The 19,004-nt window shown below is 41.1% G+C and overlaps 1 protein-coding gene across 1 annotated transcript in view; it reads left to right on the plus strand.

The window, feature by feature from the left end:
• The first annotated feature begins 892 nt into the window (after positions 1-892).
• Positions 893-19,004, plus strand: part of LOC126482065 (uncharacterized) — a 50,092-nt gene continuing 31,980 nt past the window's right edge. Inside the window, exons 1-2 of the mRNA XM_050106040.1 lie at positions 893-928; positions 17,016-17,135. Coding sequence (XP_049961997.1) covers positions 893-928; positions 17,016-17,135 — 156 coding nt within the window. The remainder of the gene's footprint in view (positions 929-17,015; positions 17,136-19,004) is intronic.

The following is a 19,004-nucleotide window of genomic DNA, read 5'->3' on the forward strand; positions in this document are numbered from 1 at the left end:
TGAGAGTGCAGTCGTTGCTTCAGGAAAGAGACATACAGGACGAAATCATCTGCAACAGTCATCTACGGCGGTACTACACAGATCTGACTAAAAGCGAAACAGTGTATACCGATCTAATTCTTTATTATGCATACGATTAGCGAAGCTGTGCATATCGGTCTGACAATGGTATAATTTGCTGAAAGCTAATTGTAGTCTTAAAAGGGCTTTGAAAAATTATTTTAAACTAAATATACTGTCACATATTATCTGATGTCAAGGAACTTGTGAAAAAAAAAGAAAATACTACTCTCTTTCCGCTACATAACAAACAATAATTTGAATGAATTACATGTTTGCTTATTGCAAGGCCAGTACTGATATTATACAAAAGGAGAACAAACGTTTGTTTGATAAACTAAGTGAAACAGCGAAGAAGTGTCAGTATAATGAACTACTGGAGTAGTATTAATAATACTTCTCCCACAGATATTGTCGTGAAGATGACTTCTGTTATGAAGTAGGGACTGATGACCCCTTCGTTTAGTCTCTTTATACGTTAAACGAACCAACTTTTATGAAGTCTTCGACTCTGCTGTTGCGCAAAAGGCCTACTAGAGATGCATAAAACATTACATATCACTACAGAGTGTGATATACCTGACGGTATACATCACTACTCTAGACTCATCTACTCCATATAATCAAATCCCACTTACGAATCTATGAAAATTCGTAAACCCCTCCAACTTATACGGCATCAAGTGATTCGATAACAGTTATCAGATCTTCAAAAGTGTCAGCAAGTTTTTTTCTGATACCAACACTATCTCGTACATCCCTTGATAAACTCAAGATTAGTCATAAGTATTTAAATAGCTAGTCCAGTACATCCGAAATCATTCAGGTCAACATGGAGCTGCTGACAGGTGTAAAGATAGCGTTTTTGGTAAGTGAGCTTATATGTTTCTAGTTAAGTTGCACGTTCTCATCTACACCGTTAGAGGCGGAAAAATTGTACAATTATTCTAACATGAGAGGAAGAATAGTTCCAAAAGTTTTTAAAACAAATGTCATAATAATTACTTAAAATGATGTTTGGGAATCTATGCTCAGATGACAGAGTGGTCATGTGTCTGTTAACGTCATATTTGTCTAAAATAATAATCCACTTACTGTGTATGTTACTACACAAATCATCAAATCGATTACTTTTGTCATATATATATATATATATATATATATATATATATATATATATATATATATACAATTGTAGTAACTGAATTGGGGAAGGAGTTCGGAATACCTTACATAGAATTATTTTAATTAATACAAATTAATGAAAACACAATATGAAACAATTTATTTCCTTCCAATACACTGTCTACACAAAATTTTATTCTAGAGTCATATTCTGCAGAGCAGATGGTATCGTTTGATATACATGAAAATGAAATAACAGTGAATTTTATTTTGATAATATCCTAGTAACTTTTGTATACTTCTCATCTCAACCCGATTCAGTCGTTATGTTAAAAACGTGGTCCACATGTATATCCAACCAGCACAATATGAAGGCCTGCCTTTTACATTACGAATCAGTGAACTCTAATATAAGTTGGTAATCGCTGTAAATTAAGACTACATTAACTAATAATAGAGATACATGTCAAGGCAGAACTGTGACATATAGATGACAATGCATGCTACACATTCTGTGTGACAGAGATTATACTTTGACAACATATATTTGATCCTTTGAAACTGTAATAGAATATCGGTGCAAGGAACACACACACAGAGTATAGAAGTCCAGTACTTGTTTCTGATAACAGCTAAAACCGTATTGGAACAAAGAGAGTACTTGTGCTAATTTCAATCCGTATATCCATGCCTTATGAGGGTACAGGTGTTTAATCATTCACTCCCGCACTTTTAACTTTTAAGGTCACCCCCTCCACCCTCCGACCTCTTCCCCCTTCTTTTCTACGCCATTTTGATGACAACCATGCGATATTCCTCTATTGCTATTCTCCTATTGCCTGGGATATACTCGTGGAATCGTTTATGATCCACTCCCTCACGTACCATTCTTAATGTCATCCACTTCCCCGTCCACCTATCTTCTAGGCCAATTAGTTATTGTATAATTAGCTGGCTGTTCTGCTGTTAGTTGGTGCAGTGATGAATGACTCATCACTTTCAGCCACATTCTCTCAGAACCACTTGTGCTGTTATTGCTGTAATTTATTACCCAATTAGTATAAATTATGACCCAAAGTCGCTATCAAAACTTCGGATGCGATAAGTGTTGCGTAAGTCCTCATAAGGTCATGCCTATGATGTTACAGGGCAGGCAATTAAAATAATGTGCATGCCAGTTTCACTTTAAAAACTATGCTAAAGAGCGCCTCAGGCGCGGTGGTAATTAAAAATGTTTAGAGATTTAAAATATCAGAACTGCATCAAGTAAAAGTCTGTTAGGCTAAGATAACTAGCTTGTTAAAACTATTGAAAACATGTTTTAATGCACTGCAGCTATTATACTTGGAGCAGGAACGTCTTAATGTGTCGATGTCACATATCGTACCTTTTAAGGACCATAAATCGTGTTTTTAACACTCATTAGTAAATATTTATTGCATGATATATCTATTCGAGGATTATAACACTGAAGAAGGGAAGTTCGGTTTTCTTAACCATCGGGAAATGAATGTTTTCACGTGTCTATTTCCACAAACAAGTTCGTCAAGAGCACACAATACATTGCGTATTTCTGGCGGCTTTGCAGATGTGACTGGATAGCTATGTCCATCAACTCATACAGGTTGCCTAGAGAATTCCTTTGTGTGCATCTTCCACGAGATCAGCCACTGCCAGATATGCCACAGACACAGGGGAGTGCAAGACGCTGCACCCACGTCTCCTGTATGTGTGTGTGTGTCTGCACAGAGGTACAAAGGAAGAAGATGAAGAACGATTGAGAAGGAGGTTGTGGAATTCCCATTAGGTCAGAGCTAAACATCGAATGTTGCATGTTTAATTACTGTCCAATGCAATACGAATTTACAGTATTAATTTTAATAATTTATTCTTCCTTTCCCTATTCCGTGTTACCACGAATAACATATAACTATTTTCATTCGACTGGAAATGCGGGCATGCGAGGGACCTGGGCGTATTGTACCACATCAAATTACAGATTCTGTTATACTCCACTAACCTGAGGTCATCTATAGAAGTCTTTGTTCCAGTGCAAATCTAATTCTGATGTCACACGTTCGTTGTTGTAGGGGTACGGCTGTAAAATAACTGCTGAGATGGCTAAGGTTATCAGATCTACGCAGTGATCTGTGAAGTTCCAGATTTGTTATGCCAGATGCTTCATTTATTCACTCACAACACAGAACACTTTGTTTTGAAGCATCAAACTGCACATAATATACGTTGTAAATATCTACATCTACATCTACATCCATACTCCGCAAGCCACCTGACGGTGTGTGGCGGAGGGTACCCTGAGTACCTCTATCGGTTCTCCCTTCTATTCCAGTCTCGTATTGTTCGTGGAAAGAAGGATTGTCGGTATGCTTCTGTGGGGGCTCTAATCTCTCTGATTTTATCCTCATGGTCTCTTCGCGAGATATACGTAGGAGGGAGCAATATATTGCTTGACTCTTCGGTGAAGGTATGTTCTCGAAACTTTAACAAAAGCCTGTTCCGAGCTACTGAGCGTCTCTCCTGCAGTGTCTTCCACTGGAGTTTGTCTATCATCTCCGTAACGCTTTCGCGATTTCTAAATGATCCTGTAACGAAGCGCGCTGCTCTCCGTTGGATCTTCTCTATCTCTTCTATCAACCCTATCTGGTACGGATCCCACACTGCTGAGCAGTATTCAGGCAGTGGGCGAACAAGCGTACTGTAAACTACTTCCTTTTTTTTCGGATTGCATTTCCTTAGGATTCTTCCAATGAATCTCAGTCTGGCGTCTGCTTTACCGACGATCAACTTTATATGATCATTCCATTTTAAATCACTCCTAATGCGTACTCCCAGATAATTTATGGAATTAACTGCTTCCAGTTGCTAACCTGCTATTTTGTAGCTAAATGATAAGGGATCTGTCTTTCTATGTATTCGCAGCACATTACACTTGTCTACATTGAGATTCAATTGCCATTCCCTGCACCATGCGTCAATTCGCTGCAGATCCTCCTGCATTTCAGTACAATTTTCCATTGTTACGACCTCTTGACACACCACAGCATCATCTGCAAAAAGCCGCAGTGAACTTCCGATGTCATCCACAAGGTCATTTAAGTATATTGTGAATAGAAACGGTCCTATGACACTCCCCTGCGGCACACCTGAAATCACTCTTACTTCGGAAGACTTCTCTCCATTGAAAATGACATGCTGCGTTCTGTTATCTACGAACTATTCAATCCAATCACACAATTGGTCTGATAGTCCATATGCTCTTACTATCATGCCTGTAAGGCACATGATTCACAGATCATGTTAGAAACAATCACAAGTCTATTACATTAAAAATCTTAGAAAAATGAAGTTCACAAAAATAAACACTTCTAATCTATACTTCTCCGTTTGCATGCAGAGTCTCGGTTACTGAATACGACTTAATAAGGCATGCAACCGAAATCTTGATTATCAGGCCTTCAACACAAACCATACTGTGCACCCCTTGTGTCTGGCTGACAAGGCAACCTGAATAACTTCGTGTGGTATCCGGCTTTTGGTGGGAGCAATAGACTCACAAAGTGCTTAATCTTAATATCGTTATGCAAATGTTAACAAGATCTGTTACAAAAATGAGTTCCGACTTAAGTGTATGATAGCGTACTATTGAGAGTGTATTCAGCATGATGTAAAACTAAATCAGAATTTTACTTTATCAAATATTAGTAAATGAACCTTAGAAATTTGGCACACGAGCTCCTGCTGCTGCAAAGTCAGATTATCCTTCCACTAAAGTGGAGCAATTTCTCACGAAATTGATACTCACTTAATCGTCAGTTGCCTGCCTCTAACGCCACTTCTTTCATCGTGCTCAGATACTGCAATCTCAACTAAATTATGGGCTGGTTCTTGGTGTGATATCTTATAGCTCGAAAGCTATAAATGTCGCAGTGTATCTGTGTGTTCTTTTGTACAGATGTTCGAGCGGTTGTCAGCACAATAGGATCTGGAATGCATACATATTACATAAGGGTGAAAGAACTCCTACGGTGTGTTAGTAAATAGGCGGTTACTATTGTCCTTTTATGTGACACACGTGCAGTGAGTATGAGTCACTCTAAAACAATCCTATTTGAAACATTTTAAGCCTTAGTCAAGGAATATTCAAGTAATAGAACACAGTGCGTTATACTGGACGATGGCTTTCTCACATCTCAGTACAGATAAATGATTTAGGAGATTGGACCAGCAGTTCTCTACGATTGCTCGCTGACAATGCTTCTGTTGTGAGAAAGAATCACAATTTTACAGTCGTTAGGAACTGCATAAAACCGAGGAAAAATTTCCACTATGTATAATGAAAGATGCTAAATTTGAATATATGATAATGGTTATAACAAAGAGGAAAGCTATAACAAAGCGGAATCTAATTAGCAGATTAGTGACGAACAAGGAAGAACAATAACCATGTATTGATAGGCTTTTAAATATGAGAATAATAAAATTTATGTTATTTTTAATAAGTTAAAGCATGCGTTTAATTTCTAACTAAGCATGATACTATATTTCCCTGTATTACTTTTAAAGATAAGAGATAATTCCACATCATTATTCCCCCCTGAGAACAGCATGAAAATATTCTTACTTAAGCATGAGAACAGCTACATTCAGGTGACTAGTGAAGAGATAGCGATACACATGTATAGAGATGGCGGCGGTATCGCGTACACAAGGTATAAAAGGAGAGTGCGTTGGCGAAGCTGCGGGTTGAACTCAGGTGATTCATGTGAAAATATTTCCAACGGGATTAAGGTCACACAACGGGAATTAACTGACTCTGAACGCAGAATGGTAGTTGGAGGAAGACGCATGGGACACTACACTTCGGAAATCGTTAGAAAATCCAATATTCCGAGATCCACAGTGTCAAGAGTGTTTCGAGAATGTCAAATGCCAGGCATTACCTCTCGCTATGGACGAGGTGTGACCGACGGTCTTCACTTAACGACCGAGAGCAGCGGGGGTTGCGTGGAGTTGTCAGTGCTAACAGACAAATAACACTGCGTGAAATAACCGCAGGAAACAATGTGGGACGTACGACAAACGTATCCCTTAGGGCAATGTGGTGAAATCTGGCGTTAATGGTCTATGTCAGCAGACGACGGACCCGAGTGCTTTGCTAACAGCAAACTGTTCTGTTGGAACCCGTTGAAAGAACGGCAAAAGAACGTTTGTGACAATATTTTGCACGTACCGAGCGCTGGTTAGCATCCCCTCCAGAAACACCGAAGGTGAGCGAGAGTTGTAGCTTTTCGCACCCCAGACCGTAATGCCTGGGCTGGGGCCAGTGTGTCTTGGACGAATGCACTCTAGGAGACAGAACTCACCAGGTACGTCGCTCGCTGAAGACCACGGCCCGCCACGCCATCTTCCAAGAGATGCTCTAACGGCACCAGTCGAGCAGTGCACATGGATGCTGTGTTGCTCACGTGTGAGAATCTTAACGTGATCACTGTTACCAGCAAATCCAACTTGGGTGGCAATTCTACAAAAGGACCATCCCACCACTCGGAACGCCACAATTTGACACCATGCAAACTCAAGTTGTCTGTAGGAACGACGAGTGGGTCTGCGTTGCATGGTTACCTGTTTGCTTCACACGTTTGCACTCTACTGAGCCTTCTGGCTGTCAAAGTTCCGTATTAAAGGACAGACACAGATGGCTTTCTGGAAGCTATACCACTACGCTATACTTTGGCGGACGACAACGAAAGCATTATCAGTACATGTAGTATCCCCACGGTGGCATGTGCCGTCGTCAGATCAAAATGACAAATTGCACAAACCTAAAGACTGTCGGTTCAACTACATGGTTAAGGTTTACAATTCCAAGTATCTTAAACTGCAACAATTACATAGATAACCTGATGGAGAAAGCTAAACAAAGACTGCGTTTTATTGGCAGAACACTTAGATGATGCAACACGTCTACTAAAGAGACTGCCTAGACTATGCTAGTGTGTCCTCTTCTGGAGTATTGCTGCACGGTATGAGATTGGCTTCAGATGAGACTGGCATCAGATAGGTTTGATGGAGGACATCGAAAAAGTTTAAATAAGGGCAGCTCACTTTTTATTATCGAGAAGTAGGCAAGAGAGTGTCATAGATATGATATGCAAGCTGGGGTGGCAATCATTATAACAAAGGCGCTTTCCGCTGCGGCGGAATCTTTTCCGTGAAATTACAGTCACCAACCTTCTCCCTCAAATGCGAAAAAACATTTGCTCGCACCCACTGACGAAGGGAGAAATGATCATCGTTATGAAACTAGGAAAGGTGCACTGTTCGAGAGTGGAATGCTAGAGAAATAGCTTGAATATCGTACAGGGTATCCTCTGCCAGCCACTCAGTCGTGAACTGAATGGTAGTCACGTAAATCTAGATGTAGAATATATCTGCAGGTATCATAAATAGCTGTGGAAAGTCACCATACCTTACAGTTTCATCCCTAACTAGGAGCTTCCGAATGTGAATAACACTGTGTAAGCTAAAAGCACAGGCTTGTTCCGTATCGTAATACGCAAGTATGATTATAGATCTGTGATACTGAATGAAAAAATTCAGTCACCCATCCAAAAATAAACATTGTCTGCATTATCTATCAAAATGCGCTAATCACGTGTATGAAGACTCTTGTACCTTTATTGTTCTACAGCAATGAAAAAATACCCATGACCCACATTTTGCCACTATTAGTATAACTTACAAGTACATGCAGGTGACAAAAATCATGGTATAGGAATATGCATACATGCAGATGGTGATAGTATCCCTTACACAAGGCATAAAAGAGCAGTTCATTGATGTATCTGTTATTTATGTTCAGACGATCCATGTGAAAAGGCGTCTAACTTCATTATAGCCACACGATTTTGAACATGGAATAGTAGTTGGAGATAGATGCAGGGAGCATTCCATTTCGTAAATCGTCGGGGTATTCAATATTCCAAGCTCCAAAATGTCAAGAACGTGCCGAGAATACCAAATTTCAGGGACTACCTCTCATCACAGACAACGCAGTGGCCGACGGTCTTCACTTAACAACCGAGAGCAGCAGCATTTTCGCAAGAGTTATCAGTGCCAACAGACGAGAAACACTGTGTGAAACAACCACAGAAATCAATGTAGGACATGATGAACGCGTATCCACTAGGACAGTGATGGGCAATTTGGCTTTATGGGCCATGGCAGCAGATGACCGACGCGAGTGCCTTTGCTGACAGCTTGAAAATGGCTTTAGCGCCTTTCCTGGACTCGTGACCATATCGGTTACTTTAGACGACTGGAAAATCGTGGCCTGGTCAGATGAGCTGCAATTTCAGTTGGTGTGAGCTGAAGGTAGAGTTAGGGCGTGGCACAGACCTTGTGTTGTCAACAAGGCACTCTGTAAGTTGGTGGTGCCTCACAGTAGTGTCGGATGTGTTTACATGAAATGGACTGGGTCCTGTGGTCCAACTGAACCGACCATTGACTGACGTGAGTATTTTTGGCTACTTGAGACCATCTACAGCCACACGTAGACTACATGTTAACAATCAAAGATGGAATGTTTATGGATGACAATGCGTCATCCCACTGAGCTACAGTTGTTTGCAGTTGGTTTGAAGAACATTCTGGGCAGTTCGAGCGAATGTTTTGGGCACGAGGTAACCCAACATCAATCCCATCGAACATTTATGGGACATAATGGAGAAGTCAGTGCACAAAACGTTGTACTGACAACACTTTCGCAATTATGGAAGGCTGTAGAGTCAATTTAGCTCAGTGTTTCTGGAGAGCACTTCCAAGGGCTTGTTGAGTCCATGCTACATAGACTTTCTGCACTAACTAGCAGAAGGAAGTCCGACGTGATATTAGGATATATCCCATGATTTTTGTCACCTCAGTGTACAGGTTGGCCATGACTTGTTGACAAGCTTAAGCTTGATCTTTGTGCCACGCATCACTGATAATTGTGACTACAGCTGTTCTGATATTTGATGTAACCTGGAGATTGAAAATACCGCTTCAGTTTTAAATTTCTTTTATTATCGCGACCGGTTTCGGGCTCTCATTAGCCCATCCTCAGGTGTCGCAACTGTACTGTGGTCCCCGAGCGCCGCAGTGGACGTGTACTACGCAGAGTTAGCAAACCGCGCCTGGTACACGTCCATCGCGGCTCTCGGGAGCCACAGCTAAGTTACAATACCTGAGGATGGGCTTATGAGAGCCCGAAACCGGTTGTGATAAAAGAAATTTATAACTGAAGCGGTATTTTCATCCTCTAGTATAATTCTCAGTTGCGGATGTTCGCCCAACATTATTATTTGATTTGAAGTAAGAATGCTTTTATGACTCTCTCAGGTTGTAATAATAACATGAAAATGTGTCTCATCTATAAAAATATTACAGGGAAATGTAGTACTCTGCTTGATTGTAAATTAAACACATGTAATTACTTAAAGACAATGTTAATTTTATCTATCTCATACATATAACATAATCACATGATTATTCTTCAGATACTATCAAGTCCTTCCTATTTGTTACATCTGTTATCACGTATTTGTGGTAGCATATGCCATTACACATAGAGGAAATTTTGTTCTCGGTTTTATGCAATTCCTTGTGATTGTCCAGTGATGATACTTTCCTCTACATAGCAACAACATTAGTTGGCAATCATATAATACTGCTGATCCAGTCTGCTAAATCGTTTGTGTTGAGATGTGGGAGAGCGATCTTGCAGTATAATGCACTGTGTTCCGTCACTTAAGTATTCCTTGCCAAAGACTTACAATGTTTGAAGTAAGATGATGTTATAAAATATTATTCCTGGCAGAGGTATTACATGTTGTTATAAAGTACACCGATCTGTCTATAAAAGGTATAGGTACCTCCTTATCTCAGTCTTTTATGACACATTAAAAGTTGTTAGAAAGTACATCGATCCATCAATAAAGGCTGTAGTTCACATCTCGGTAGATAAAAATGTTTAGATTATTATTTGTGCGATAAGACATTTGCGGAAAACCTCGTTTCGTTATCTTGCACCGGTTTTAACGATGCTGACAACGTTCAGCATGACGTGAATGGTCTTCCATAAACATGAGGCCGATAAAGGCGCTTCCTTTTGATTGCTTCCTTGTGTGAGAAGCGTCAGTGAACATGGAGGAAATAGACCGATATTCAAGAGTGGTTGCAAGATCAGGGACATATTAACGCCATAAAAGATTCTGTAGATGATCTCCACACGGTAGACATCTATGAGATTTGATGTGCATGTGACAAAGTCCACACAGACGAAACAAATAGAGCGATTAGACTTCGAATGGAGTATGAACACAATACAGCAAAAGCTGTAGAGGAATACCACCAGCAATGTGGCTGATACATTAATTTCCAAGAACCCTGCGTGCTTCCTCAGCAGCTGTAGATGTAGCAACAGAAAATAAGAGAATTTATCGAAATAATTGAATGCCACAACAGTACGAACAGGGAGCATGGCTATAGGTTACTGATGGCCTAGCTGCCAGCAATCCCACTCCATCGTGTCTTCGCTGGCCTGCAGCGCCACATGACCTGGGTAGCACAGTATAAATAAGGATTCACAGCAGTAATGGACAATATTTCACTGCAGGAAAGATGAAGCAAATATCTGAATTATGTAGCTGACGTCACCTTACGTCATCTATAAATCACCCTCAGTACATCGATACTTTTATATTTTTTCAAGAGAAAAATGCGAAACAAAACTAATTTACTATGAGAGTGTACAAAGCGTCCACTGTTAATAATATGTATAAACACATTACACTTTGTACGAAATACGTTATTTTATGCTATGAGAAGTCTCATATTGCCCTCGAGGGTGGGGTGGAGGGAGCAGGTGGTGCGTAAAAGAAAGGGCTAGCACATACCTGCATATCAGGATTTAGGGGATCAATTACAGGGGTGGTGGCACTGACGTCATCTTGGATCTCCATGTTTGAGTATGACATCATACAGATAGCCATATTGACCTTGGAAGAGAGGAGCAAGTTGTGGAAGACCTAACATTTCCAGTTGCAGGCCGCTCACATATGTTATGTGTCAACTGCTGTTGCATATCAACCCGCGTCCTGAGTGACTAACTAACATGCAGTGGTCCTGGTCCCACACTAAAATCACTGTTAGTGTGACATAACCAGAAGAAGGTTGAGTGTTAATTATTGTGGCCGAGCGGTTCTAGGCGCTACAGTCTGGAACCGCGCGACTGCTACGGTCTCAGGTTTGAATCCTGCCTCGGGCATGGATGTTGTGATGTCCTTAGGTTGGTTAGGTTTAAGTAGTTCTAAGTTCTAGGGGACTGATGACCTCAGAAGTTAAGTCCCATAGTGCTCAGAGCCATTTGAATCATTTTTGTAAATTATTGAGATTTAGGTGTGTGGAACTGGCTGCAGTGTTCGAGGGGGGCTGCATTAATAGCGTTGTGGGTGGGGAAGTCGAAGGGAGGCACGGTCGGTTGCTGTGAAATAGTCCAGCTGCGAGGGGTGTAGTGTGAGGGGGTCAGGCTGAGACGTAGATACAGCATCCTTTGCTGCCATGTGTCAGGGCACATTTGACCAGCAGCTGTCTTCCACAGAAGACCTGCAGGTGAGAATTAATGCATGAAAACGTCAAATTTTTAACGACACTGAAGCTTAAATAAATGCACCACACACAATATATATATATATATATATATATATATATATATATATATATATATATATATATATATATATATATATAAGTGTTTCGAACAAGTATGGGGGCCCTTAAAAGGTGCGATGTGTGACATTAAGGCATCAGAACGTTCCTGCTTCATGTTTAACAATACAATATAACACATCAATAATAGTTTTAACAAGCAAACTATCTTGGGCTGTTAGATTATTACATACACCATGATATTTTGAATTTCCAGCCATTGTACTTAACACAGTAACAGGGGTGCCTTGAAGTGTGGTTTTGATTGTGGTACTGGTATACGTATGTCGGAAACATTCCTAAAAATTCTGATTTTTTAAAGCAAAACACTATTTTTACAATGTAACATTGTAAGGATGTACTTGGGCGGACTCATACAACACATTTCGTATCCGATGTTTTGACATCCTGACTTGAGTCAGAATTTACACTGGTAAATTGGGTAATAAATTATAGTGTTAATAGTCCAACTTGTCTACAAGGAATATGGCTGAAAGTGACAGGACATGCATTATTGCACCAGTATGCCCCAGCCAGTAACAGATCAGCCTAAAATTTGTAAGGCACTCAGTTGGACTAAAGGGGAGGAGGATGGGGAAGAAGGTGATCTTGAAAGCGACAGCCTCTGTACGTCCGTCTTATCTGAGATGGTTGCGGGACTCGACTATTCGGCCATATCAAACAACTTTCAGCCATCTAACTTCCAAACTGTTATTTTACTGTGCTACTAGTTTTGGCGATATATTATGCCATCTACAGCCCCCTGACCGACGTGTACGAAGATCTCAACCTCGGTTCCGGTCAAAATATGTGCCAGCATTCGAATACTGGTCTCTGTAGATATTTGCTAGATACAGCGATCCCTTGAAATACCATCTGCCGAGTGGGCAGATGTAGCTATGATGTGATCAGGAGAGCTCAAAATCAATAAATGTCACAAGCAACGACAACTGATCCCTAAAGGCACGTGCAAACAAGACCAGAAATGGCAGCTTATTGTAATTGATGAAGAATTGCGTTCCACTATAAGAACAGGCTACACGGGTAAGGAATCTACTGTCGAACTACCAATAGAATCTAGCCTGATTGAGAAACAAATCAGAAGTGGACAAAAGACTGAGTAAGTAGCCCATGGTAAAACAATGTATCAACACTGGGGATCATCCATCAACTAGCCAGTGTTTATACAGGATGTCGTTGGGTGAATGATGTATCATCTGGGAGGAAGTGGAAAAGATGTTGCCATCACTGAACCTTCAGATAGCCGTTGGTCCTCTCCTTTGGTTCTTGTGAAGAAGAAGGACGGCAAAAGGCATTTCTGCATCAAATACCAATGACTGAACGAAATCACGAAGGAAGACATCTGACCATTGACATTCCTTGGTGACATTCTAGACTGCCTGAAGGGAGAGAATTATTTCTCGCTTATGTACATGCGCACAAGCCACTGGCTGTTGAGGATGATGAGGCTGGTCGGGAGAAGGCTGCCTTCATAATTCCTGACTTAAGGTTAGGCCATGTGGACAGTGTAATGCTTTGGCCACCTTCAAACATATGATGGACGACCTGCTTCACCACCTGAAGTGAACTTGGCGTCTTTATTACTTGGAAGACTTATTGTTATTTTGAAGAAATCTGGAGAACATCAAAGCCTTTTGCCATCCGTTTTTTGACTGCAGGTCTGAACTCGAATAATACCTCTTCGTCTCCCAAGAAAGAAAATTCTTGGGGTACCTAGTGAATGATAATTAACTGAAACCCTCAGATGATGGGGACAGCTGAAAATGTGTGCCCCGGTCGAGGCACACATGTTCAGCTGTCCCCATCGAGGTATATCAACAACACCTGTCGGCAGCTGCGGCTTTCAATGAATTATCATTTATTCTAGAGAAGCTGCACGGTCATCAGTGGTATCTGTTCTTTCGAGAACAATTACTATCTTCATATATGATGAAGTCTGTTCCAGTCCGCAGGAAATAACAGCAGTCACAGATTTTACGACTCCGCAGCACATATGTAATGCAGAAAGTTTTCTAGGATTATCTTGTACTACCTACGATTCATATTAAGGAGGGGCTAAAATTTGCTGCTGTTCTAGCATTATGTGACGAGAATGGCAAGACGGAAATTCTCACCGATGCTAGTGGTTTTGGAAAAGAGGCAATTCTAGTACAAATGCAGAAAGGTGCTGCATAGACGGTAGCTTATGTTGCCAAATTAATCTCTTAAGTCGGAGATGAACTACTGTGTAAGCAAGATAGAGTTTCTTGCAATTGTCTGGACCATTAACAAGAGATGGATGTATTTTCTTGGCAAACCATTCTCTGCTGTGACGGACCACCATTCTCTCTGCTGAGTGACTAGCCTAAAGCGTCCATCAGGTCGACTGGCAAAATGGGCACTTTGAGTCTGGGAATACTTCGTCACAGTGGGATACGAAAGTGGACGCAAACACAAGGAAGCTTACTGATTTTTAAGGAATCATTTAGCAGAATACAACAGCACGGATGAAATCTCAGTCATTGCTCCATTATATGGCCATTGAACAAAGATCCAGCACTGTCGAAAACACTGCAGAAAGAACTGACCAAAGGAGAATGCCTATTACTTAATGGAGCATTGTATAAGAGAAACTATGATCCAATGGGGCGTAAACAGTTGCTCATCATCCAAGCTCATCTTTGGCTAGCTACCGTGAAGTTTCTCTATAACATTCCAAGATATGGTCACTAGGGATTCGTGAAGACTCTAGACGAATCAGATGCAGGTTATCAAAGGCGAGGTCGCTACGAAACCGTTAGACATTATGTAAGCCACTATAAGGAATGTCAAAGATGGAAGCATACGCTGAAATTACCTCTGCAATATCGCTTACAAATCCCCATGCAGCAGTGCCCTTCCTTCTCTTGGCCAAGTTGCCAAAGTCGACAAACGTGAATCGATGGGTAGTGTTCTGCAATGACTACCTCACCAGGTATGCTATCACTAAAGCTGAGCTGAGTGCGAAAGCTCTGTAAATTGGATAGTTTCCTGTAGAAGTCATTATTTTGAATCATGGACCATGCTGTGTGATGATCTCTGCTCGCGGGAAAGTTTTCCTGTCGAGACTAGTACCAGAGGTAATTTCGGCTTGTGACATCGACACTCGACGATAACTGCCCACCATCCACAGACGAATGGCCTCACAGAATTCTTTAATAAAATACTGGTAGACATGGTCTTGATGTATGCTGATGTGGAGCAAAGACATAGGGACACAACACTGCCCGTTATGAGATTCTCACAAAACACCGTGAAGCAAGACACTACAGCATCACACCGTTCTTTCTGCACCAAGGCCATAAGGCCAAAACGACAGAGGATGCACTGTTTCCATTTCAATCGGATGATAGTATGGCTACGTGAAACATTCCATCGCCAGCACCGAAGAAGCAAACAGCTGGTTTGCGTACAGACCCTGGACGCAAAGGACGTAGCAGCCAGAGCCTAGCACCGAACAGTGAGACACAGCTCAGGCGACTTGGTTTGAATTTTTACGCTTGTATGGAAATTCGCATAATCGGAAAAGTTACTAACATGACGTATCGCATCATTTTCTCTTGTCAGAAATCAGAAATGAAGTCGAGGATTATGATAATCAATAAGACTAAAGACGTCGTCCATGTCCTCTGTATGAAGCCGTACTACAGTCCAGAGATGCAGATCGACGGTTGGAGGTTCAAGGAAACTGAAGACCTATTCTACAACTGCAAATCTTTGACGGGAGGGGCTACCTTCGATGCTCATCATACTAACAACATAACCAAAACGCAGGATAAGTCATCGCTGCTGGAAGAAGGACTACTAACAATATTAAGTTCCACCAAGGACAATTTTTGAATCAGCAAGTTGCTGTTTCTGCTGAAGAGGGAACAATGCCACAAGCTTTGGCGCACACAAGGTGGCATAGTGGTTAGCATTGCTGGTTATTATATTGCGAGTCGCCACTTCAAACCAGACGTCCAACAATGATTTGTTATTTAGTATTTATCATTTCTGGAATTAACTTCAAATTAAGTAGTTCTAAGTTCTAGGGGACTGATAACCTCAGAAGTTAAGTCCCATAGTGCTCAGACCCATTTGAACCATTTGAACAATATATGTCTGTAATGTTTGTATATTCTGGAATATTCGATACTTGTATAAATACTAGCATCATGGAATATTCCTTGGGTATAAGCTGCACACTCTATCAACGGGTGCGCTTCTGTTCTGGCTTGAATTTTCTCATCTTGAGAATACCGAAGGAGAGATGTGTTTTACTTGCTGAAAACAATCAACAGCTCAGATTGCATCAATATTTATTTAAGACATCCGGTTGCGACAGACTTTGCTGTTTTCTTCAGGTATTAAAAATCTTTTTGTTGTGAAACGTGTTCATTTTACGTTGGACCTCATGCCAAGTTGTCATGTTGGCGTATGGTCCAACGTAAAATGAACACGTTTCACAACAAAAAGGTTTTTATGACCTGAAGATGACAACAAAGTCTGTCGAAACCATCTGTCTTAAATAAAGAAGTATTTATTCGATCTAGGCTGTTGAATGTTTTCAACTTTTTTCAGCCAGACATTTGTGTCAGTGATAAGCTTGCTTTCAGTTCTAAGTTACTGACAAACTAGCTTCGTATTTGGGCTTGATTATTGTTTCAGCGTGACTATATCCACAACAGTCATGCATTTCACGATGTCCGAAGTAACATGCAGCCTTAAGAATAGGAGAGTTAATTAAATCTAACTGCTACTTGTTTTTAATAACTTCAACATTTTGTGTTTGTATAACAAAGAAATTTGAGGCTGTTAAAAATGAAAATGTAATTAGTCTGTGTACAAAGCATGTTAAATATTGCATGATGCATAGTTCATAGGTCTATAAAAGCTATGAATTTTTTTCCCAGTTGACAGTAACAAAAGGTATCGGAACCATACATTGAATATCATTTCAGTGACCGACCTGTCAACGATACTGCAATTGTTGTGGGTTGTTATGATACACAATGTAGACCTCCTACCATTCTTTGTTGCAGCTACTGAGTGCCGCCTATGCCAGCCCGGACGTCACCGACGTGCCGACGTCGTACATATTCAATCCACATGTAGTCTGCACAGCGCCTGGTAAGGTTATCTGCAGCACCGACTGTAAGCAGGTGAGTTTGATTTTTCTGACGGTGTCGCAAGGGGTAAAGTCCGCATAAAATAACTTGGCCCATGTGAAGGGAGAGATTCTCGTCCTGAGCGCTGGGCGAGTCTATTCCGCTGTGTGAAAGGGGCGGCCGCGTCACTTGTAGTCTTCTGCGCTATGGGCCTCACGCGTCAGTTCTTTTTGCGATGACACTACTAATTTGCGAAATCTGTATTTTTCACATTATTAGTCATACTGACATAAACTGGGGTGTAATTCTTACCTGCTGTAGCTCAGTAGCTCAGTTCCGCGAGATAAGCATCTCTGCGATGGTTTTAACTTTCGAATTGCATCTATCTTGCTGCGCGAAGGCCATTAGCAATACCACATGGAACAATATGGAGCAAACGCCATAGAATCCGCCAATTTGGACCAAAGATTTTGTACCGATGCATGGACGACGCATTTGTGGTGTGGCCACATGCAACGAAAAAACTTTACCCGTTCTAATATAAAATTTACGAGGTGACTTGAACAGACTGCCAGCCACATTTCCTCAGCATGTTAATTAACAGAAGAACACTTTGATCCCTGTGTCATAACTTATACAGAAAAATCACAGACGCTGTCCTATGTCTCCACGTTTTCGCGCGGGCACAATCTGTGTATACTCTAAGGAATCTCGTCAAGTGTTACAGTACCAACGAATAGTATTCTGGAGCAATGGGTACCCATAGCGACGAACTGAGTGGGCATTATAGCGAAAATTAACAACGTCTGTGAAAGAAATTACTAAACAAGGAGAAACTAAGAATCGCTTATCTGTTTTATGCCGGCCAGATCTCTGAAAGATCGCTAGACTCCTATGTAAACATGACTCACAATTTACTTCAATCTTGTCAAAAGGAAAAAAACAAAAACAAAATGTCTTCTCTGTAATGTTAAAGACGGTCTAGATCTCCGAAAGCCGGGTGTGTACACTATGATATGTGACGCACCATGTATTACGTGACCCACACTACTAGAACAAAAGAACAGTGGTGCAACGAACATCAGCGATACGCCCAAATAAAAGAACCAAAGAAATCAGTGATCACCGGCCACTATCTGGATATATTCATGAAACGAAATACAAGGAGACGAGTATCGGGATGCAGAAGCCATGGTTCTGGGACAGCGTAAGTGAGGAGTGTATCGAAATGCAAATATCAGAAACCTGATATGCCGAGAGGGAGATTTCCAGTTAAGCAAGGCTTTGGGTCCAGCGCTCCCTTTACAAGGTTCCATCGATCATGTCATCTACTGGAATTGGAAAACGCTGGGAACTCTGAAAGACAAATGAGCACCAAACGGCGTAGCGGGAACCAGGTGTCGTACTAGCGGCGCGATACTAGCAATACATTACAGTGTGGTTGGACCCCAGGCAGCGAGTGAGCACAGCGACGCAGCTCGGAGAAGCTGGGGAAGGCGGCTAGGTCGGTCGTCGAAATATAGTGCTTGAAGTAAAATCAACAATTCGGTTGAACATCCGAAAGCACACGAAGAACCAATATCGCCGAGAAAACAAAAAAGATTACATAGACCAAAAAATATCTGGGAACCATTAGCATTACCCATAGTCGTGAACTTCATGTTTCAGTTGAATTTTTGTGTTCAGACCAGTTTCCAATTTACAGCACCGCTTCTTTACGACCTTATGATGGCGGTAAAGCAGAAACCGGCTATATTCAAATGAACTGTGACCATGATTGCAAATTCCTCAGATTCTTTTTATATCACGGTCAACGGGCTTCTAAAAACATAAGAGTAGCCTCATTTGAAAATAACGCAATACATTTTAACTTTTGTGTTCTTAATAAACCCACAATCCCATATAACTAGGGAAGACTAGGTT

This window comes from Schistocerca serialis, chromosome 5, assembly GCF_023864345.2.
Source record: "Schistocerca serialis cubense isolate TAMUIC-IGC-003099 chromosome 5, iqSchSeri2.2, whole genome shotgun sequence".
Taxonomy (NCBI): Eukaryota; Metazoa; Arthropoda; class Insecta; order Orthoptera; family Acrididae; genus Schistocerca; species Schistocerca serialis.